Below are 24,530 nucleotides of genomic sequence, written 5' to 3'. Positions count from 1 at the left end.
TTTCTAATAAGATGATATAGGTAATGAGCTAACTTAGAAAAAATTAATTTTATGCATGATTAGCTTATGTTTTAAAACTATATATTGTGATGTGAAAACTCTTTTTTTATTGTTTCTTCATTTCTTTTAATTTGAATGATGTGTTTATTCTATAATTTTAAGGAAGAAAATAAAGTTTTCCATCAAATAGATGGAAAATTAAAAATGATACTTTCAAAATTATAAAATAAAATTAAGGATCTTTACTGAGTAATTGATGTAGATTATTTTATTTTTTAAGAAAAAATAATTTACATTTACTTATATTCTAACTATATTTAATATTAATTTTTTATTTATTTGATACATCATTTAATTTATTTATTTTTGATAAATTAACATGATTAAATAAAAAAATTTAAAGGCCGCGCCACAGGGGCTTGAACCCAAGACCTTCAGTTTTAGACATTAACCCCTAATCGCTTAACCGATACACACGCTACACGCTACATCATTTAATTTTGATGCAAAACTATGTTCGTCGTGCATCGCACGGGCGAATGTACTAGTTCCCCATTTATGTTTATGCTAAAACAAATTTTTATTAATAAAAGAAAAAAAGTTAAGGAATTCTTAGAATTTCCCATTTATGTTTATGCTGAAACAAGACTTTATTAATGAAAGAAAAAAAAGAAAAACAATTTAAGGAATTATTAAAATGCACAAAATGACATACTAGTTAAGGATCGAAAAACACTAAAAAAAGTATTTGTCTATTACAACGAAATAAGTGAAATAAAGACGAAAAGCACTAGCAACAAAGAACCAGTCATACAATGATCCACAAATTAAGATCCAAACCCTAATTAATGCACAAGGCGTTTGAAAAGACTATACCGACCTCGCCAACCAATAGATCCAAGCGTAAGTTGAGGCCAAAACTCCAATACATAAGGTGTTCGTAAAAAGGCCCAGCCAGACTCAACAACAGAAAATCCTAAAGAGTAAGTCAACAAATAAACTAAGAGCGCAAACAAATCTTTGTGAAACAACATATGAAAAATATACCACATGTTTGATGAAAAACCCTAAAGATGCTAGCTCAATGAAAATATACATAAATACTTAAATTTCTTTTGCAAAATCAAAAATTAAATACGAACGATAAAGTTCGAAAAACAATATTTAATTAACCATTACGAACATAAAGTTCGAAATGTTGACAACAAAATGTTATCAACATTCAATACAACATTGACTCTAATAATCTTCCCCTTAATCTTTTCTTCTTGCAACAAAAACAAAGAAAACTATATAAAGGTACAAACTAAGGAGAAATTAGAAACTCCCCCTTAATTAAACAAGAGGTAAAAACCTCAAAAATACTCCAGAATGAATGTTCACACAACACTCCCCCTTACAAAACAATAGGAAATTTAGAACTCCCCATAAACATAAACAACAATGAAACCTCCAAGACCAACGATAGTGTAACACAACAAGTATTAAACTTCGAAACTCCCCCTCATCAATCTTACGGAGGTCGGTCGAAGGCCAAAACTTACATTTTCGATGTTGGGACCTGAGAATTCAGAAGTTCAATACAAAACAATATATACTGACATAAGTATATCAAATCAAGGAAAATGTTGGATCAACGACATAATCAAAACAAGATAACATTTCATAATATGTGCCCATGCACCACAAATATTTTCATAGTGTTCATACGCCTCATATACCAAAATTAAACAAACAAGATGTCCATACATTTCGAAAACCACTCCCCAACATAAACATTGCTTTTGAAAAAAAAAAAAAACAGCCATCGTGAACAACAAACTTCTATCTTCAACAATCAACATTTCAACATCAACAATCAACTCCCCCTTTCTTATTGAAGTAATAAATGGCAGGAGCTGCTGGAGCACTTTTTCAGTGTGCTCGATCCTCACAACTATGGCCAAGGCCTATTTTGTTGTTTCTATCTATCATGGTTTGCACTTGATGTTTGAGGTTGTCAAACTCTTGCATAGTTTTTTTTAACTCATCAATTCCCACAACATCAACATCTTCTAACTTAATTGGCTTAGTTATAACATAAACAAGCTATTTTTCCGTCTTGGAGGAGCTAGAGAATCTTGCAATTAAATGTGCTTTGACGGGTGGAATGTTAGTAACATCGGGTACAATATCTTTGCCTTTGGGAATGGAGATTGCAGCATTTTTGTCCTCAGCCTCTGAACCACCATACTTGTCAAGTTTTGCAATAAATGAATCTTTTTCATTTAATTTGATATTCATATCAAATATTTTTATAATTAGCCGGATCTCACAATTATAAAAGAAATGGAAAAGAAAAAAAATATAATATACAAATAAATTTTTAATTTTATTGTAATCACAAAATTACCACTAATTTTTAAAATTGATTTCAAATTTAAAATTATCTTTTAATGTATTATAAATTGTAGACTATAGATTAGTCTACACACTAGGTGTTGAACTTTTTCTATTACTCCCCCGTCTCCAAAAAATATGCGGCGATTTGAATGATACTGGTTTTAAGAAATATTAGATGGATGTATTGTGAATGGAGAAGAAGTCTTACTTTATATTTTGTAATAAATTAATCAATAAAAAGTAATTGTGGTCAACGATGGTTTTTTTGTGTGTGATAAATATGAAAAATAAGGATAAAAAATAAGGGAACATTTATTTTGAAGGATTAACCTTGATAGATAAAAATAGTAAGACTAATCTCTTGTTTACTTTGATGGATGAAAACTTTGGAATATCCCAAAACCCTTAATAACTTCTATCATTTGAGCTAGTTTTGCTTGATTCATATCCATTAAAATGGTGATATTGAAACAATTCTAGTATGAAGTATAAAGGGGCGTTTGGTTATCGAGATTGAATTAGTCTGAGATTAACCGAGAGATTGAGTTGGTCCAAGATTAATTTTGTCATAGAGAGTAAACTAAGACTCGTAAGCCAAGACTATTCATACGTGACATTGTTTTGAGATTGAATCACAAGCCGTATATATCCACTCAATCGAACAAGATATCATAAAATTAATCTAATCCAACCTTTTAAATCAAACGGCCCCAGAAATACTCAATCATGCATCTTATCAATCATTCAAAATAAACGTCCTAAAGAAAATATAGTGGGATAGTGTTTAAAAAAAATGTACTATGTGTTTTAGAGACGATCCAAAATGACAAAATATGCATGTTTTTTCGGAGAGAGCTTTCTTTTTATCGGAAATAATTTTCTTTTCACTAATAATAAAAAAGTAGAAAACTATCATGATATTAAATACAGACTCCTATGAATAAGACGCGGATAGAAAATATACAAAAATAAAAGAAAACGTAACACAGACCAATATTAATTGGGTTTGGGTACACACAAATGTGTGTGTGTTTTAGTCAAACGATAAGAGATTAATGTCTAAGGCCAAAGGTCTTGGATTCGAGTCTCCTGGGTCGCGGTCATTTAATTTTTTTATTTAATACTGTTAATTTATCAAAAAAATAAATAAATTATCATCCACAAATGTACAACAAATTAGTACTGCTCAATAATTAATCCAAATTCAATTGAATTCCAGCAGCATAATGGTCGATGGTTTTGAAATCTGAACTCCTCTTTCCATATGAAAACTTTGGGATTTAATTAAAAGTTAAATAAACAAAATTAGTAGATTATGATTTACGAGCCCCACACCAACCCCACTCCCTCTCTCTTTTCAACTGTCAAGCAACTCCAAAAAGCTTACCTTTCTTCCATTTTCATTTTCGAACGCCTCTGATCACTTCCAAATTCCCACAAAATAATGTGAAGAAAAAGTAGGGGATACAAGAAAACAAAATGTCTGCACATAGCTACAAGAATGGCGGCAGCGCATCAAGAGGAGGAGCTATCAAGTTTGAGAATTATAGCAATAGTAATTCTAAATACTCACCATCTTCTTCTCTCAAGTCGAAGGTGCAGCAGCCCATGCCGGCTGCTTCCAGTCTCCGCCGCGGAAGCACCGGCTCCGGCCGAGATTATTCCACAAGTACTCTTCGCCGCAATTTAGATATGTGCATTGTTTTGGATTTTGGTAGTTTTTGTGTAATGTATGAGGTTTCCTTTTCCCTTTTTTTTGTTTTAATTGCCTTGTTAAAGTTTGAATAAATGTTGTCTGTGGAGGTATGCAAATATTTGATATTTTTCCCTTATGTTGAGCATCAAAAGGAAGTTTTGGCCTCTTTATCACTTGTTTTCGTTGTAATGCTGGTTGATGATGTTTCTGTAATGCATCAATAGTTATCTGCAGACAATTATCTGCTTGATAATGGTAGGATTTACAGTGAGTGGCATATTTGTTCGCTTAATTATTTGGAAGTGAATGTGATTTATGATGTTGCGGTTTCTCCTCTTTTTTTGGGGCGTTCTCCCATTTTCTTGTGTCCTTTTAATATGTGAATTTTCTGTGTTCTGTTAGATATGGAAACTTTTTGCTCTGTTACAGATCGATTCCACCTTCACATTGTCCAGCAACATTCTTTTCTTTGATTTAGTGTGTCTCCCAGAAGATCATCATTTGTGATCTTGTGCAACTCCCGAGGCAGTTTGACTTTTCTGTAGAGGTCACTGCATGCTGAATATTGCCTTTTGCGATAGTTTCAGGGAGAGTGAGAGTTGCTGTCAGATTAAGGCCTAGAAATTCTGAAGAGATGGTAGCGGATGCTGATTTTGCTGACTGTGTTGAATTGCAACCAGAGGTACAGCTATATAATGACTATCTGGCTCTATTAGGGGGGACCTTTTTCAGATTGCATTACCCTGGGGAATTGACAAATATAATTCATGTCAGGAGTTTTTCTTTCATCTCACATATGCTTATATTGATTTTATTTCAGCTCAAACGATTGAAACTTCAAAAAAACAACTGGGATTCTGATACCTATGAGTTTGATGAAGTCTTAACAGAGTATGCATCACAAAAACGTGTATACGAAGTTGTGGCAAAGCCGGTTGTGGAGGTACTACGAACTTTGCTAATTTGTTGGTTACGTTGTTATCCTCTTACCTCCAATGTCACAGGTGCTGTTTAGTTGTGTGTGAACTGTGAAGACTGAAGAGGACCTTTTGTTATATTGATCCTTCTCCTCGATGCAGCAAGATTCAATGAAGAACTTGTTGCTGTATTTAATTTCTATATAAGTAGCTGATAGTACCTTAAATGGTATTTCCAAGAGGTTTAGGTTCCCAAAGTTAGCAAGAATGTGGTTATCACTTTAATATTCGATGATGAAATGACTTTCTAAAATTATTAAAATTTGATCCAATCAGTTACAGGTTTTCTTCTCATCTCATGGGAACTTGAAATAAGATATAAGATGCACTTTGTTGTTTTCTGCAGAGTGTTTTAGATGGTTACAATGGAACAGTGATGGCATATGGGCAGACAGGTACAGGGAAAACCTACACCCTTGGACGACTTGGTGAAGAAGATGCTGCTGCTCGTGGGATCATGTTGCGAGCAATGGAGGATATACTGGCAGCAGTATCACCTGAAAATGATTTAGTTTCTGTTTCTTATTTTCAGGTCTTGTTATTATTAAAATTGTAACCTTTCTAGTAGGCTAACTGCAATTTTTTGAAAGTTAGTTGCTGGATTCAATTCGGCCTGTGAAACTAGTTGCTGAAACTTTTATTTCTCTATGTACTGCTGCAGCTTTACATGGAAACAATACAGGACCTCCTTAATCCATCTAATGATAATATAACTATTGTGGAAGACCCAAAAACTGGAGATGTTTCTCTTCCTGGAGCGACCTTGGTAGAAGTTAGAGATCATAAAAGTTTTATGCAACTACTGCAATTAGGGGAAGCCCATCGTTTTGCCGCAAACACAAAATTAAATACAGAATCCTCCCGTAGCCACGCTATTCTAATGGTGAATAGAATGCATTCTATTTTGTGACAATGTCAAGATTAAATTGTGGTATCACATGTTACTGATACATATCTTATGACTTTGGTTGGGGGCATTTCTTCATTAAAGGTACATGTAAAGAGGTCAGTTAAAGGAAAAGATTCTTCATTGTCTAATGAAAATGGTAACATGACCCCAGTGAGTAAAACACTGAAGCCTCCCATTATACGAAGAAGCAAGCTAGTTATCGTGGATCTTGCTGGTTCTGAGCGCATTGATAAGTCAGGTATTGCTTTCATATTTTCATTTCTAATCTTGGCTCCCATTCAATTAATGTGCCATAGCTTTTTGACCTTTCCATAAGTTCCTGCCTTCTTGACAAGAAGCTACTCCCTCAATCTCATTTGACTTGGCCTCTATTCCTTTTTGGGATGTCCCATTTGACTAGGCTTGTTTTTGGTAGTCACTTTACACTACATTAAATATGGGCCGACATACCTCTGCACTACAATGTTACTCTCCTAAATAAGCATGCCAAAATGAAATAGGCCAAGTAGACTCGGACGAAGGGGGTACTTTTTATGTTTGTACCAGTTCCTTTTACATCTAAATGCCAGCCTATAGAATGAGTATTTATCTTGGTATTGTCTCAAGTTGTTTACACAATTGTAGGTTGAAAGGAGAGATAATCTTTCTTATCTTTTGAATGAAGGAAGAATCCTTAAGATTTATCCAGCTAAATCAGAGAATATGTAACCTAAAATAACTCCTACAAATCAGAAAATAAATTAGGAGAGAATCAAGCTTAATCTCCTCTAGAACATAACAGAATCCTGATTAATTTATACTACAAATATGCCTCATTGTCCACTTATTCTAGATATTGAGTGAGTATTATCTGTGCTTCTTGTTGGCTTCAATCCATGTCTTCAAAGGAAGGTGTTGCTTTGGAATGTTATACTCTAACTCTTCCCCTTCGTGCTTTTGACTGTGTTTTGTCTTCATCCGGCAGGGAGTGAGGGTCATACATTAGAGGAAGCCAAATCTATCAATCTCTCTTTGAGTGCATTAGGGAAGTGTATCAATGCGTTGGCAGAAAATAGTGCTCATGTTCCAGTCCGCGATTCGAAACTCACTAGATTGCTTCGAGATTCCTTTGGAGGTGACGGTTTGAATAAAATAAAGCAACCAATCTATTACTAGGTCATATTGCACTGAATAAACTCAAAAGAAAAACTATCAGGAATGAATAGCATACATATCTAAAATGTCTTCCTTCAAGAGAAACTCTTTTCATCCTATGCTGTTGTCTCATCATGCCGCCTCTCTTCAAATTTACACTTAGGATGAAGAACACATACTTGTCTTATTGAGTATAAATGAAATCTTACAGTAGATGTATTCCAACTTTTAAGGATATCGTGATACTGGTTTCTAGAAGTTCAATAGTTATCTGTATGTCTCTCCTTGTTTGATGTATATGTTTGGATTTTTTTTCCTTCTTTTTGAATATAACATGCACATGGGACTATAAGTATTATTTTGCATTAAGATGAAGTTCCAATGATCTTTTCTGCTTCCTACTTCCTGCTGTCATCCTTTCTATTCTGGCTGAAGATTCAGATCAGTGGGAAATGCTCATTTTTTGAACATGGCATGCCTATTCTTATATGCGTCATATTAGAGATTGTTGAGGTTGATTTAGAAGAGAAGAGATCATATGAAAACTTATCTTGTCTCATAATTATCTAATGATAACTGATCTTGTTTTTATGCTTTTCCTAATTATTGTATTGTAGATGAGTCCAATAAGGAATGGGCGTGGATGCATGGCCTATTTCTTGAAAGCCTAGAGTTAGAGATTATCTATTTAAACGTTGAGTCACGAGTCTTTTAAGCGGGGGGAGGGGGTAATTTCAGTTCAATTTGGCCTTGTGCTTGGACAGTCGTAGTCTGTACTGTTCTATTTTCTTTCATCATTATACACTTGGGTAGGAGCCTGAGACAAAGGATCGATAGAGAAATAATTCAACGATAACAAAGAAAAACAAGGTTCTTCAGACTAATGCCGCAACATATAATGCTGAAAGAAAGTGGAATATCAAGGCCAAATAAAACTGAAATTACTTTCCCCTAAAAGGCTCCTGACTCAATGATTAAATAGACAAATTCTAACTCTAGGTTTTATGGAAAATGGGCCACACATCCTTGAACATTCCTTTAGCGGACTCATCTACCATAACAAGAATTAGGAGAACAGGAAAACTAAGATAAGGAAACATCAGATAATTATGGGACAAGATATGTAAAGATTTCATGGGATCTACTAAATAGATCATTAAAACACCATATGCATGAAATTCAGCAATATTCTGCGTGGTAGTGTATGTAAATTAATATGCATTTAAGGTCCTTCTATATTAAGTAATCTTAGACCTCAATAAGAAGAGGCTGGATAAGCTTTGCATGAATCAGTTATGCAAAGCTTGCAGGAGACATTTTAATTTCATCATATTTGTATATCATCTGAAAAAAGAATACTCATCCAATCTAGTCATGTTTCATTAATTTTATGTAGATAACTAGGTACATCTGTCGATGAGTAAATTCATTAGTTAATTGCAGCAGCTGCTTGAAACTTTATGTCAGGCAATGTTGTCATTCAATGATGCTTCTGATGGTCCAGTTGACTGCAGATTTTCTTGTATGTATGGTTGAAACCAAGTCATGTTTCATAATTTTGTTTGCTATCTGCTTCTACAGCTCTGATTATTTATCAAAATCTAAGGGTCTAGGGTTTCTAAAAGCAGATGTAACCTAGTTAAGTTGTCTCTATTCTCCTTGGCTTTCTCTTACTTTATAGGAAAAGAAAAGGCAGGAAAGGTCTAATTATATAAAAAATTGAAAGATCCAATGCCAGGATTCGCTAACACAGGTGACAAAAAATTCAATACTCAGGCACAGCTAGAACCTCATTGGTTATTACTATTGGGCCATCACCTCGCCACCGAGGAGAAACATCTAGCACCATCATGTTCGGCCAACGGGTAAGTTCAGTTTTCTCCATATGTTTCTTTAGAAAATGACCATTAAAAAGGTACATTTAGAGGTTGTTTGGCTGAGCTTATAAGCTCTTTAAAACAACTTATAAGCTGTTCATAACTTATAAGCTCCTTCAAAGTGTTTTGTTTGGTAAAAACTACCATTGAATTGGAGAAACCGGTTTATGAAGAGAGCAGAGAAAAGCGGATCAAGGAGAGAGTATGACAAAAAAAAAAAAAAAAACCAGTGCGTCCCACTCAACTTCCTAATGAATTTCTCTCTATTTGTTGTGAAAAAAAAGAAAGAAGATAAATTCTAATTTATGCTTATAATCTTACATGTAGTAAACTATAGTTGATGCATATTTATTACTCCCTCTGTGTCCCACTGATAATGGCACATATTTCTTTTTGGTTTGTTCTATTAATAATGGCACATTCTAAAAATAAAATGTGGCCCCTACCCACTTTACGCTCATTAAATAAGTGGTCTCTATCTACTTTACACTCTTAACACCTTTTACTTAATTTCCGTGCCTAGAAAAATTGTGCCATTATCAACGGGATGGAGGGAGTATTATTATTATTTTTTTGTGGAAATAGATGGTTTCCCTCACCACCGCCGCCGGCTCCGAATCTCCGACGAGAATTGTGTGTGTTCCTCGCTTATATAATCATCACCATCACCATCTCTTCCACAAACAGAAACATGAATTCCTCCGCATCTTTTTAATTTCACACTTTTTAAAACCCAACTCAAAACACACAATCAAGATTCAATTTTTATTTGAATTTCGATTCCGAGATTATGAGAGCCGGATTCAGCACGATTCAGCAGAAGCTGACGCCGGAGGCGTCCGCCGTCCTAGCCCAATCCATCCGCTGCAGTGTCGCGCCCTCGAGCGCATCCCCGCGGTGCTGAAGGCGGCGGCTCCGCCGCCGGTCTCCAACGCGCTGATGGCGCCGCTCTTCAGCGCCCAGGCCCACCAGCGGCGCGGCTGCCCCGAGCAGCAGCAGCAGCCCCTCCTTGCCGTGAAGGTCGAGGTCGATCAGCTCATCGTCTCCATCCTCGACGACCCCAGAGTCAGCCGCGTCATGAGGGAGGCCATCTTCTCCAGCCCCGCCGTCAAATCCGCCATTGAAAACTCCTTGAACACCTCCGCTGCCTCCCTTAACTACGCACCCACCTTGTTTGCTAATCTGCCTCCGTTGTCTCACAATCGAAATGCGTATTTGAATCGTCGCCAGCAGCCGCCGGCGGCGGCGTGGATGAACAAGGTGGTGGAGATCATGCAGAGGAGTAAGTAGAAAAACCCAATTCTCGTCGGAGATTTAGAGCTGGCGGCGATGGTGAGGGACACCATCTATTTCCAAAAAAAAATAAAAATAAAAAATAATAGAAGAAAACGGCGTTTAAACGGCCGTTTAACAAAGGGGTTTAAGTGCACCCTTCTTTCGAAAGTTCAGGGAGGTCAACGCGCCTTGACCGATCCTGGGGGGATATAAGCTATAGGGGTGTCTAGTTCAGGGGCTCATGTGCACCTTTGCCCTAAAATAAATAATAACTCCCTCTGTGCGGAAGGGTATGCTTAATTTGTTCGGCACGTGTTTTACTAAATGTTATGTCAATGTGTTGTGAGCGGAGAAACGAGTCAACTTTTGTGAGTAGAGTGGAGAAATTATGGTGGGCCATATTGGTAAAGTTGTAAATAAGTGTTGAAAGTGAGGAGAAAACTAAGGGGTTAGTGGTGAGGTCATGTATACTCTTGTGGGACAGATGAGAAAGGAAAATGAGCATTCTCTTATGGGATGGAGGGAGTATATTAATTATCATAAAAAAGGAAATACACATGTGTGCGAGTATATTGACATTAGACGTAATTCAATAATTGTTTAAATTTATTACTCTCTTCATCCCCGGCTATCTTGAGGCATTTTTTGTGGGCATGAGATTTAAGGAGTTGATGTTTAGTGTTTTAAGTGTGTTTCTATTTTAGTGAATGAGTGGCAATATGCATCACACTAATTAATGATTTGTTTGTTTATCACATTATTTGTTCTCTCTCTCTCGCGCGCGAGCGTCGCCGCTGCAGCCTCCACATCTCCGGCAAAAATCGTCGGCAGCCACCCCCACCATTGACTTCCTCCATCTGTCTCGCCCCAGCAAAGAAAAAACGAGCCTTAACAAGAGAAAAAGGAAAACCCCAAAATCCCTCTTTTCCTCGCATTTTCCGGCAAACGACCACCCTGCAAGGGCCGCCGATTCGACTACAATCCATTCTTACAAAACCCAATTCCACCGGAGATGTGCAACCTCACTAACTTGGAGCGATCCAGAGATGGAGAGGGAGGGTTTGAGGAGAGAATGGAGATAGCGGCGGTGAAAGAGGTGAAAGAGAGAGTTGGGTTTCAGAAGAATCGAGAGAGAGAGAGTGAGAGTGAGTAATGGGTTAGGGAGGGGGGTGCTCATCATTTGGGTTGATTAACAAAAAATAGGGGTCCAATTAGTGACCTTAATTAGGGATTAAAAGGTCTAATTTTTGCCAAATAAGGAAACGACTCAAGTTAGTTAGGACCACCCGAAAAGGAATACGACTCAAGTTAATACTCCTTCAGTGCCTTAAAAATAGTCTCTTTTTGCCATTTTGGTATTTCCACAAAAAATAGCCTCTTTCTATTTATAGACATTACCCCATAACATATTACCCTCAATTATTAACTTATTTACCTATTATATCACATGGTGGGCCACTTTCTACACCCATGATATGATATACTTAATTATCATTATTAACTCTACCCTTTAAGTGAGACCTTTCTCCACTTTCAATACATTCAACCACTTTAATTAAACCGTTGCCGTGCCCTTCTAGGACTATTTTTTGAGGACAGAGGGAGTATTATTAAAAAAAATTATCCTTAAGAAAAATTATACCAATGGATTAAATAAGATATAAAAAACATCACTGATTAAGTACAACTATTATTGTGATTATTAGGACTAATATGTAAATACATGATAAAATTAATTTAAATTATATTGTACCATTGTTAGTAAAGGTGCTTTAACAAATTCTATTTTAATAAAGTTGAATCAAACTTAATAATGCAGACAATTATAAATTGAAGTAAAAAGAAAAGGCAAAGTAACTTACCAATCAATTGCCAATAAGGCCTTGCTCTAGTGGCAAAGCTGAGGCACCCAAAGACTCTTTTTTGTGAGAGGTCTTGGGTTCATTTCTGCCTGCGTGCGGTGATGTTTTCCCACTTTAGGTGGTGTTGTATTTCCGCCTGCGTGCCGTGTTGTATTGTTTGGTGTTGAGGTCCCACACGCGGGACACGCACGACGTTTCTCGCCTGTGTGCGGTGATGTTTTCCCACCGTTGGGGTGGTGATGAGATCCCGCCTGCTTGCGGTTTGCATAATTGATTATATTCAGATACGTACCTCATGTAATTTAAAAAAAAAAAAAAAACTTACCAATCAATTCATCATCATTTATTATATTTTGGGCCTATGAATTTGTGTCTCACTCAAACTCAATTGGCTCCTTTCTTATTAAAGTAAGGGTATTTATGGCATTATCAAAAAATGGCTAGAATCATATTTTGTTGCAAGAGGGACTAAAATAGCGTTTTCATATCTCAAAGCTACTTTAACAATCCTCCCTTTTTTTATAGGTTTTCTTCTATTTTTATTATGTCGCATTTAGTGGTAGCAGGCCAAAACTGTTTAGATTATATACTTTTAGACGCTCAGAAAGTGAGGTGTGGAGCTTTGATATGAGATTGTTATATGCATACACTACAACTTACAAGTGTAATTTTTTTATGGCAGGCTATGAAGGTGGAGAATATGGTAAAACTCAAAGAGGAATTTGATTACAAAAGTTTATCGAGGAGGCTTGAAATACAATTGGACAAGCTAGCAGCTGAATATGAAAGGCAACAAAGAGCATTTGATGACAAGATTGAAAGGATATCTTTGGAAGGCCAGAAACGTGTTGCTGAGGTGGAACAAAATTATGCTGATGCATTGGAGGTGCGTGAATGCACTAGATGACTGTGATTCAGGGTGCAAATATGTATTGGTTACTTTTTCATCATTGTGTCAGTTTCTAAATTTCTTCTGGAAAAATATAGTCTAGGAATTCTTTTATTTCCAATTAATTATCTGTAGGCAAATAATTGATGAGAATAATGCCCTTATGATTTTATATGATTGAGCATGACTAATTATGCCTTTTCTTGTAGGAACTTCTGAATAAAAGTTTCCTTAGAAATAAGATTATGCTGCTCAATCGCAACGAGCAGACAGTATTCTTTAGTGATAGGTGAAAGAGTAGTGGGCTGTGTGCTCACTGTGCAGCTGCTAAATAGTTAGGCCTATATTTGTTGATTAAAACTTTGTGTTTCTTAGGTTGCACGACTGATTTTCTTTTCTTGTCCTTTATAGAAGCACCGGAAGGTACATAGATTTGTAAAGTATGATTATCATACTTTGTTTTCTTTATCCAGAGAGTTTTTTAATAAGCTTAGCTGTCTTTCTGTTTGACTCTAATTATGCAAGGACCTGTCCCTGTATTTTCTCACTTGTTCAATTCTGATTTTGACTTGCCCCAATGTCTTTTAGATAATGCCCTTTTATCCCCTTCCTAACCAGAAATGTCAGAAAGACTTTATGGAGTCAAAAAAGAGGCTCGAGGAACAATCAGCAGTGAAAAAAGAAAACCATGGACAAAGAAAAGTTAATGTTGGTGTATCTGATAATGGCACTGGTCAAAAATCAAACTCACAGGTATTGCATAATTATATGTTTACTCAGTACGATAGCCGCTCCTTAATTTGGTTCTGTTGGTTGTAACTAGTTAGCAAAGTTAAAGGTTCAAATGTTGAGCTACAATCTCGACATATAATTTACCTGACCTGGTGACAGTCTTGCATTATGCTGATTTTGACTTATAGCTTTCTGTAGGTTCCTAGCAATGATGAACTTTCAATCTACCGAAGAATATTTTTCTGAAATGAAATAAGCTGATTTTTCATATTTAGTTTTCTTTCAAACAATTGATAGTTTGAAGCTCCCATAATAGTATACCTAATTGATTATACTTAAGACTTTTTTTTTTGATAAATTACACAAGGACCTTAGGCCCCCTACCGTTAGGCCAACACACACACACGTACTTATGACTTCACAACATAGGAAGTAGTTTTTTGGTTTCTGTGACTTTATTCCACAACTTTGTTGTTTCCAATTCAAGATTTTATAAGATAGGGAAAGATTTATAAACAATTCACTTGAAACAGTTGAACAATGTAAATCCAGAACTACTATTTCATCAGTCAGTTTATCTGCCTTGTCTGTCTTCCCTTATTTTTGTTATAATTCTCTAATTACTTTTGTTTTGAATACCTTGTATTTCAGCCTCCAATGCTGCCTAATTCCAGTGAAGTTGCAGAGCTTAAGAAAAAGCTTAACAGTGAAATTCTTCTACGCAAAGCTGCAGAAACTGAAGTTGATAGTCTGAATAAGCAGTTGATTCAGTGGAAAAACGCGGAGGTGTTCATTCAATTGGTTAATTTTCTTCAATAATCTGACCAACTTCTCTGTCTTGCTAAATTTTTAACTTGGCTTACACTAGGCTGCCAGAAATTCTGAGATCGTAAAGCTTCGTAAGATGCTGGAAGATGAAGAATGCGAAAAGGCAAAACTGGAAGAAGAAATCGAAATGTTACAAAGTCAACTACTGCAAATAAGTTTTGAAGCAGACCAGGTAACTATGTTGGACAAGTATTGGACTGCGTTTACTACATAATCAGAAACTAGGTTCAGTAACCCTATCCATCAAGTGCAGAATATACATTATTCTTGGCAATTCTTGGTATCCTTTATCACCATTCTCTTTTCCTTGCGGCTCTTTCTGAGGCCAAGTTTAGGGCACTAGGTGATAGTACACTCGTGGATTACTTTAACTGCAGTAGAAGCACATTATCAAGTGTATCTGTCTTGTAAATGAAAGATTTTGTGTTTGTCCCTTATTTTAGAGTTAATCCACTACTGGTAAATAAGAATAACAAAAATAATTTGTCCATGTCAATGCTTCATGCGCTATGGGCCTCTTTCCATTGGCTTGTGTTGAAGTGATTCATCTGGTGGCTGACATATAGGTTTGAACTGGTCTTAGGAAAAACTGCAAGCTCTTTGAATTTCTTAATGAGACACGTAAACTGGCTACGTAATATTTCTAAAAACGATGACTGGTTGATTTATAACTGTAGAGAATCTTGCTTCAATGAAAGCAGTCCAAATTCATCTGTTCTTCCTGCTTTCGGGAATCGTTAGTCCATCTGTTGTGTGTGCTGGATTTTTCGTTGGCTATTGGACTGGAATTTTGTTTGGAGAATAAAAAAAGGGCCCGGAGTAGTAGGATTGTGCATGATGAATTATTAACTTTGTTATTATTTATGACTTGTAGTCACGAAGAAATCTTGACAAAAGATTAAGTGGACAAGCACCAAGTTCTCTGGACTCACTCATCCCTCAGCCTAAGCATCAACAACAGAGAGAGCCTGGTGATGGAGACAAAGCATCAGTTGTGAAACTCTTTGAACAAGGTGGACTTATGATTTTTTGTGTGTTACTTTTAATCCAATTCTTTTGTGGGACCTCATTTTCTAGTCTCATTGTTACGGACAGAGCTTACACGAGACTTGCGTGTGTGGAGCCCTGCGTCTTTAGTCTCCTTTTTTTAGTCAGTTAATTTTAGTTTTAGGCTGTAGGCTCCTAGATGGGCTCTGCATGGCTTATTTGAATAAAACAAGTTTTTCTCCCCACGAAAAGTCTTGTCTAGGATTTACATTCTTTCCCATAATAACAACACTTGCACTTGGGCAGGATAAAACCTTCTCCTGATTGTTCTTTGTTAATTTTACTTTCATCATTAATCGATTTCCAATAAGATTCCTATTGGGTTATTGTTCATATTCTTTTACTCTAGCAATTGTATTGATGAATTTTCCCACACTGCAACAGTGGGGCTGCATAAAATATTGTCATTACTTCAATCTGATGATGCTGATGTACGGATTCATGCTGTTAAAGTAGTTGCTAATCTTGCAGCGGAAGGTATATCCGAATGACTTTCCTTTTCATTTTAACAATATAATGTCATCTCTGTTTCCTGTATTTTTTTCCTCTATCTTTCTTCATCCATACATATGAGGCTGAGCACAGATGCTAAAAGTTAAGTCCTCTTCTTTTTTAAGTGCTGGTTCTGTAAATTTGATCGGTGGTGTGCCATTGGAACTAGGATACCTCTCTGCAGTCATACTGGTTTATATTTGCCTCTTGTGGCTCTATTCATGCTCAGTATCTATGGTGGAATTGTTATAAATTGATACTTTTTTTATGAGATCTTCAAACTGAAAATGGAAGGAATGGCATGCTTTGAAACTACAGAGATGGTCATTACACGAGTTGTTTGGTAGAATGCGGTTATTCTTCACAGCCAAATACTTTGTGCGATAATTATCAAACTCTCTAGATGAAGCTGGTGTTAATCTTTTCCAGTTAAGTTTGGGCCACGTTTCTGTCTTATAATGCAGTGGCCTGCTAAATTATCTACTACTGGAAAATTTCCTGCGTCTCCCATCACGCTGAATAAGGTCTTGAATTGCTCATGTTGTCATCTAGGTCTTTAGAATATCATCTTTACAAAGAAAAAGTTATAGCCCCTTGCGTGGCTGATTGCTGAATAAAGTCAAGATCTTCACATATCATCTTTCCTTAAATCTTCAGAATCAAATCAGCAAAAGATTGTTCAAGCTGGTGGGCTTACATCCTTACTTGAGCTTCTGAGAAATTCCAATGACGAGACCATTCATAGAGTAGCGGCTGGCGCCATTGCAAATCTTGCAATGAATGGTAATTTTCCATTAGTTGGAGATATGTCATGTCTACTGATGATATACATATATATATATATATATTAGTTTCATACTTCCTCATATGTTTGATTCATGGGGATTGTCAGAAACCAACCAGGAGCTCATAATGTCTCAAGGGGGCATAAGCTTGTTGTCCCTAACAGCAACCAAGTCAGAGGATCCTCAAACGCTCCGCATGGTTGCTGGAGCTATTGCGAATCTTTGTGGCAATGGTAAGAAGCAACGCTTTAATTCCTTTTCTTGTCAATCTGAGTTGCCTACCGGCCCCACCCTAATGAGCATTATTCTCCTCCTGCTAATGATGCTCCAGACCATCTTCCAGTCATTATATCTTCATATTCTACTGTTGGCTTACCCTATGGAGTTCGTCCTTGAAATGCCATTGTGTTCTCTGATTTGATTCTCTTAGGATGCGTTCTCTTTGGTTGCAAATTTGTCATAAGAAAAGTAGGGATAAGAAAATATGGGAAAATTATATCACATTTTAGTGTTCCGCACCTTTTTCATCTCATGTTCTCTAGAGTGGAAAAATATGGGAAAATATTATCACGATGAATTCCCCATGATAAAATTATCATGAATTAGAGTGAAAAGGAGGGAAAGTGGACTGCCCAAATCTTTTTTCCATCTTGCCCGAGGAAAACTATCCACCCTACAGAACATATGAAAAGAGTGGAAAAAGGGTGATCCACCCTTTTCCATCAAAGAGAACACACCCTTAATACTCCAACTTAGCTTTGAATGCATATCTCATCTCGGCTATCAGATAACAATTTGCTATCACTTTGAATTCCATTAGACCATGTACGTAGGGGCAGCTAGAGTTGAACTTTTTCTGTTTCCAATGCCGTCTGTCATGTTCATGTTCTCAGATAAGCTGCAAATAAAGCTGAGAGCTGAAGGTGGTATTAGAGCTTTGCTGGGAATGGTTAGATGTAGACATCCAGATGTTCTTGCACAAGTGGCCCGTGGGATGGCGAACTTCGCCAAATGTGAGTCTAGGGCATCCACCACAGGTATAAAGAGCTCTGGGTGTTTCTGCCCACCAACTAAATTACGATTACATGGCATTCTCATTCACCATTTCATCGTTGTTGATGTTACAATATTTCATATTTCAGCAAGTCTTTAAACATAACAACGGCCCATTTAACTATGCTATATTTTCTTCTCTCACTATTTCCATTCAGTTTCACATTTGATCTGGTTTCAGCCATTATAAACATAATGTATACATAATTTATCTGTACAACTGTTAATTGCTTTTTTAGGGATTAAGACTGGGAGATCTGTCCTGATCGAAGATGGCGCCCTTCCTTGGATAGTTAAGAATGCCAACAATGAAGCCTCACCAATCAGGCGACACATTGAGCTCGCCCTTTGCCATTTAGGTCAACATGGTAAGTATCTTACTACGTGCTACGTCTACTTGATGAAAAGCCGAGATGACTAGATTTATGGTAATACCTAAAATGCTCGATTGCTTTGTGACAGAGGTTAATGCAAGAGACATGATTAATGGAGGTGCATTGTGGGAGCTAGTTCGTATTTCTCGGGATTGTTCACGAGAGGATATAAGGGTTCTTGCGCAACGAACGCTACAGTCCACTTCTGGTTTTCAAGCTGAGCTGAAGAGACTAAGAATCGATTATGGCTAAACTTGTAAAGAATACATATGGTTATTTTCATTGTAAACTAAAGCTTAGAAACATAGATTGGCGAGATTGGATTGAATATAATATGAGGAAAGACCATAAAATAGAAGAAGACACAATCTCAAAATGATTGATGTTATTATAGGGTTTTTCTGTATCTAAATTAAGTTACATAACCGTTGTTTATTCCACGTCCGCTGGTCCTGGAAGTTGTACATAAAGTGATGGTAGCTGTCATCTAGATTTATTAAATTTGTATTTTTGAGAAATGGATCTGTTTGTGTATATATGAAGTGTTTTAGCTGCCATTTGAAGCTATAATATTGTGCAAGTTTCATTATTTGTGTGATCATAATTTTTTTTTTCCGGTCAGAAAAAGGTAATTATTATTTTTTTTTTGTTGAGAAGTCAAAAAATGAAGGGTTAATGTCGTGAAAAACCATGAACTTTGGTGCTATTTCCAAACTTTCCACGAACTATTTTTTTTATCCAATTTTTCATGAACTTAAACACCCGAACAATTTTTCCACAATTTTCAATAAGCCCCAATTAGAGTGCTGACATGGCACTCTTTAAGTCACCTGAAAGATGACATGTCTTCGCCGGTGACATTAAGAAACGACGTCGTCTACATTGGCATCAAACTACGTCGTTTTCTTCATTTTTTTTCCTACATCTATTTAGGTCTACATTTGGGGAAATTAAGAAATCACTTCCCCATTTCCACGATTGAGGGTTTCAGAAGAATCTGATGAATTTCTCGCCTTCTTCATCTTATGGCGCCTCTTCTTCCATGGCTACACCTGATTCCCTCCCTGAATGTACGTGCAAACTTCGAGTGGAGATGAAAACGTCGCGAACGCACCTCAATCCTGGGCGAAGATTCCTCAGATGTTCCAACAAAGAGGTGATTGTCACGTTTTTTTTGCTTTTGAGTTTATTTCTGTTCTCTCTTCTTCCTTAAAGCAACAATCTTTGTTGTTGCGGAAACAATGTGGCTTCTTTGAGTGGGTAGATCCTGAAATAAAGCCTAGAAATCAAGATGATGATGCTGAAAAACTGAACTTCTGGATTGGAGAATGCTATCGCTTGCAAAAATATGTGGAGGAAGATATGAAGCGAATTAGATTGTTGGAGGATGAAGTGAGACTCCTCAGAATGGAGAAGGTTAAGGGCAGCAAGAACTGGAAGAAGAAGGTGTTTGTTTGTGCTTGTGTTGTTGGAGTTGTTAGTGTGGTAATTCAAGCATTTGTTGCTTAGGGTATAGGGTTGATGGTGTTTTTTTGTCATTCCTCTTGTAACAACCTTGTAATCTCATTGGCAATGGTAATGAGAAGTAAGTTTATTTTCAGAATTCTGTGCAATTATATGTGCTGAATGTTCAAGAAATGGAATAACATAACTGATTATGATATTTATACCATCAAAAACTGAGACAAAACATCTTCAACATCAACAATCCAAATTCAAATTGTCTTAATCCATCTTGAAGAAACAGAAACATGAAAAGTTTGTACATCAAAAACATCAAAAACACCAAACAACATCAAATGGACAGATGGACAGCTCATCTCCACTTCAACAATCCATCTTCAAGTGTTGGTTTGGGATTCCTGTGTAGGGCCTTGAATGGACAGCTCCTCTCCTCTTGGGATTTGTTGCACATAACTCCCACTTGCAATATAAGAGTTCCCTGTTTCTTTTCCAATGTAATGGCCTATTCCTTTGCTTGCCTACAATGATGTAAACAAAGCACCATGTAAATTGTAATGCCAAATGAAAATAACATAAGAAACTTAAGGATAACACAGTTTACCTCTTGTCTCTCCATTGCAATCTCCCTTCCCCGGCCCCTACCCCTGCCACTGCCCTTGGGCCTGCCCCTGCCCCTGCCCGTTCCTCTTGATGATGCAGCCACTGTTGTCTGTGGGTTCAGGGGGTTCAGGGGGTGGGCCTCTGTTGTGGTGTCTGTGGCCTCTGTTGTGGGTGCCTCAGTGGGTTCAGTTGGTTCAGTGGGTTCAGGGGGTGGGTACTTTCTTGGTCTTCCCGGCTTCCTCTTCTCACCTTCAGGCTTCTCCACTTCAGCATTCTTGCATGTCCTTGAATTATGCCCAACTTGTAAACACCTTTGGCATGTCATCATGGTGCATGTCTTTCTCAGCCTTGAAGGGTTTTTTGGGTCTTTCTCATCCTTGTCTCTTCTCATCTTCTTCTTTGGTCTACCCGGCATGATCCTCACCTGTGGGGGCTCAACTGGATATCCAGGAGCCTTTGGCCAAAATCTCTCACCATTGATTGGCTCAAGAGGGAATGAGTAAGCCTTCAAATATGTCTCTGTGCTCAAATACTTATGCACATATGTGGCTGGATCATCCCTCAAAAAATGGATAGCACTCACAGCATGGATACAAGGTATCCCAGTGAGCTCCCATGCCCTACAACTACATGTCCTCTCATGCAGAGACACAATAAACCTATCCCCTTTCATTGAGACCTCAAATTTCCCTCCTAGACCAGGGTGAGCAGTACAGTACCTAGCTCGTGATTTCAGTTTCTCTAGTTTTTTCCTAACAGCTGGTGTTACTATGTCAGTGACAATGTTCACATGTTGTAATTTCTTATATTGCCTCTCTCTTAGACCACTTCTGATTTCTTCTAGCATGTCGATGATGTGTTTCCCCCTAGCACTCAGAATATACCCATTAAAAGTTTCTGATACATTGTTATCTACCATATCACTAACACAACAAGTTGAAATAAAGGCTTTGCAAAACCTGGTTGGATCTCTCTCAATAAGATCCTCATATGCTTGCTCATTTTCACACTTAAGTTCCTCCATTGCTGCCTCCCACTCCTCAGAATATGTAGTCCTCACAGCTTGCCAAAATAAGTTCTTCAATGAAACTCCCTTGAATTGTTTCTTCCAATTCATATAGACATGTCGAGCACAATTTCTGTGCTCGGCATGGGGAGCCAACTCAACTACAACATTAGTTAGGCCCTGCATTTCAGAGTAACACCAAATAAAATCAGAGATTAGCAGAGCAGAGCATACTATATAGCATTAGCAAGCATTAGCAGAGCTCAGAGCATACCTTTTGTTGATCAGAAATCAAAGTAAATCCATTGCCATCCCTGATGCCAAGCTCTTCCAACAACAAGCTTAAAAACCATCGCCAACAAGCTTCATTCTCCACTGCTTGATTTCCTCCTCTAAGTCAAAATAACCAAACCTATCCTTATCTAAACCGAATTTCCCCAAAACGTCACCACCTGAGTACAATCTACTTGCGCCTAAGTGGACAAACTTCCCACCATGGTGAATATACAAGCCAAATGAGTCACTGCGCAAATTTAAAAAAAGGAAATTCAATGTGATGGATGGGCAAGAAGAAGATTTAACGAGATAGTAAATCAAAATCAAAGATTCACAGCAATAGGCAAGTAAAGACTCAATTTTTTCTCTGACCTAAGGGCGGCAAAGTACTATGGGCGACAAATTCTATACAGGGGGAAAGAGAAATACCTATCTCCCATTTCGCGAAATATCGTCGTCAATATCTCTTACTTCGTCTTCTTCTCGGCGCCTCACTCGCAATATCTCGTCGTCCCAAGGTCAAATTCTCCCATAACAGTTGCAGTCAAGATTCGACAATGGTGAATGTTAGAAAATGCGGTGAAATTAGGTTAGAGTTAATATGATTTAACCCCAGCAAAAGAAACGGCGTCGTTTGATGCGAATTATAGCTCAAACGACGTCTTTTCATATACTTTATCAAAACGCCGTCGTTTCGACTAATGCCACGTAATGCCACGTAGGCGCCACCTAAGATCGGACAATCACCGGAGGTAAAAATCATGGAAAAATTGTTCGGGTGTTTAAGTTCATGGGAAATTGGATAAAAAAATAGTTCGTGGAAAGTTTGGAAATAGCACCAAAGTTCATGGTTTTTCACGACATTAACCCAAAAATGAAAGATAAAAATTAAACGAGTACAAGGGTTTCAAATTATAAAATCACTTCATTTGTGGATATATGAGGTATATGTAATCAGAAAAGAGAGCACCAATTATGAATAAGTGAAAGAAGAAAAGAAAAATAAAGATCAAATCCACTTCCAAGATCGTATTTTGATGTCTTCCACAATATTATCCGCAACCGATATGAGCCTTTAAAAAATAATAGCATTCCTAATTTTTCATATGCTCCAACAAACACATTGTCAAATAATGTTCAAAATCTTCTTGATAGATAGTCTGTAAAAAATGGCTCCTAAAAATATTTGAGTCCGCCATCTGAATTCTAATGCCATCCACAACACTTTCTCCAAATTCCATAAGAGAAGTTACAAAAACACATAAGATGATCAATATCTTCTAAGAGAGAGGAACACAAAATACAAGTTTTTTTTCTGTTCACTAAAAAAAAATCCTCATTTTTACTAAATAGTTTGCTGAAGGTGGTTTAAATAAGATCTAACAGTTTCACGTAAAAAGAGAGAGAGAGAAAGACTCGAAACCCGCTAATTATTGGATCGTTGGTCTTTTTTAATTCAAAAAGTTGATCACTATTTTACTAGCAATATATTACCACAACTAATGCGGTGCAATTGTAGCATAAATAGCAACTAATACGGGATTGACAAGCGAAAACACAATGAATAATCCTAATGTACTAAGTCAATATTCAGGTAAGCAAACAGAAATATGATGAAGATCTAAAAATACGACTCAACTAATGCAAAATAAAATCAAATGAATAAATTAAATAATAAAGTCACTGATCCTAGGGAATGCAATTTCATTAATTAAATCCACACAATTAACCTATTAATCCAAATTACCAGTTTAACTCAGTCTTGATGAGAGATCACATAAATAAATCACATACTCTCGCTAGAGCAATTTATGACAGTTGATTAATAAATTCTATCTCCGTTAGATCTCAAGAAAATCTACTATCCTAAAAACACATAAGAATAGCTCCCTATTATTCACTTATCTCCGCTATGTCTCAAGCTTAAAATCATATCACATATTCCTAAATCGGTTAAACAATTATCTCCACTAGGTCTCAAACTGAATAACTAATCATGCAAATTATTGACCAGATAATCCACAAGAATAAGCACCAAGATTTGAAACTAGAAGGCAATAAAGTATCAATAAATCAATCACATAAATTCAATCAACTGCAAGCCCTAGAATACAAAAGCCCTAGAATACAAAAATAAACTAGTCATACATAGTAACGTAAATTAAAACAATAATTAAAATAAGAAATTGAATAAATAAAACTGATAAAACCCGAAAAGAATTCAGGATGAACAACTTGAATCTTCACTCTTGCAGAAAATAAATCTGACACCTAAAAACTATGAAAGCAATCAATCCTAAATTTAAAAATTGAAAACTATGAAAAGATAGAGAAGAGAGATGTCTAATAAGCCAATAAAATGACCTATATGTAGGCAAATATGAATAATACAGTGTAAAACTCGAAAATACAAATAAAATTCTGAAATTTCGCAAAAATCCGAAAATCTCGGCGACCACTATTCACTATTACGCGTGACTTTCTTGTTTCAATCATATCACCCTCGTTCGAACTTCGATTTGTAATCTGTTTGCTCTCAAGAACCTCATATCGAGATGATTTACTATTTTCATTCAGACCGTACTTCTAAATTCAGTTTTTAAATTTATGTGAATTTCACCAAAGTACGAGCAAGTATCACATTTCACATGATAAAATAATTTAAGCACAAAACAACTATCAAACACTCAATTCCTATAAAATTGACATAATAAGAATATTAAAAACCATGAAAATTAACTAAGTGCTATCATGATCATCGTTCTTTTTTAATTCAAATGGAAGAGTGTATGGATCTTGTTGGAGAGAGCTTGATTTTGCCCTTTGTAGTCGAAAAACTTGAACTTATGATGGGCACATCAAAGGATTTGA

General features: G+C 36.6%; 1 protein-coding gene across 2 annotated transcripts; it reads left to right on the top strand.

Moving 5' to 3' along the window:
• The first annotated feature begins 3,694 nt into the window (after positions 1–3,694).
• Positions 3,695–18,870, top strand: LOC130994590 (kinesin-like protein KIN-UB). 2 transcript variants are annotated; one of them, XM_057919636.1, is made up of 19 exons: positions 3,695–4,051; positions 4,660–4,760; positions 4,899–5,021; positions 5,402–5,587; positions 5,717–5,938; positions 6,047–6,203; positions 6,930–7,079; positions 8,876–8,964; positions 12,796–12,999; positions 13,621–13,755; positions 14,386–14,520; positions 14,603–14,734; positions 15,437–15,575; positions 15,994–16,086; positions 16,759–16,884; positions 16,994–17,119; positions 17,780–17,923; positions 18,179–18,307; positions 18,402–18,870. In XM_057919636.1, exons 1-19 carry the CDS (start codon positions 3,862–3,864, stop codon positions 18,563–18,565), a joined length of 2,745 nt encoding a protein of 914 aa, XP_057775619.1. In that variant the 5' UTR covers positions 3,695–3,861; the 3' UTR covers positions 18,566–18,870. The 2 variants fall into 2 exon arrangements, with proteins under 2 accessions (XP_057775619.1, XP_057775620.1); XM_057919637.1 differs by having other exon boundaries at positions 3,731–4,051; positions 4,666–4,760.
• The last annotated feature ends 5,660 nt before the right edge of the window (positions 18,871–24,530 follow it).

Source organism: Salvia miltiorrhiza, chromosome 7 (genome assembly GCF_028751815.1).
Source record: "Salvia miltiorrhiza cultivar Shanhuang (shh) chromosome 7, IMPLAD_Smil_shh, whole genome shotgun sequence".
Taxonomy (NCBI): Eukaryota; Viridiplantae; Streptophyta; class Magnoliopsida; order Lamiales; family Lamiaceae; genus Salvia; species Salvia miltiorrhiza.
The sequence above is the reverse complement of the archived record's forward strand: the minus strand, read 5'-3'. Positions and strand labels throughout refer to the sequence as shown.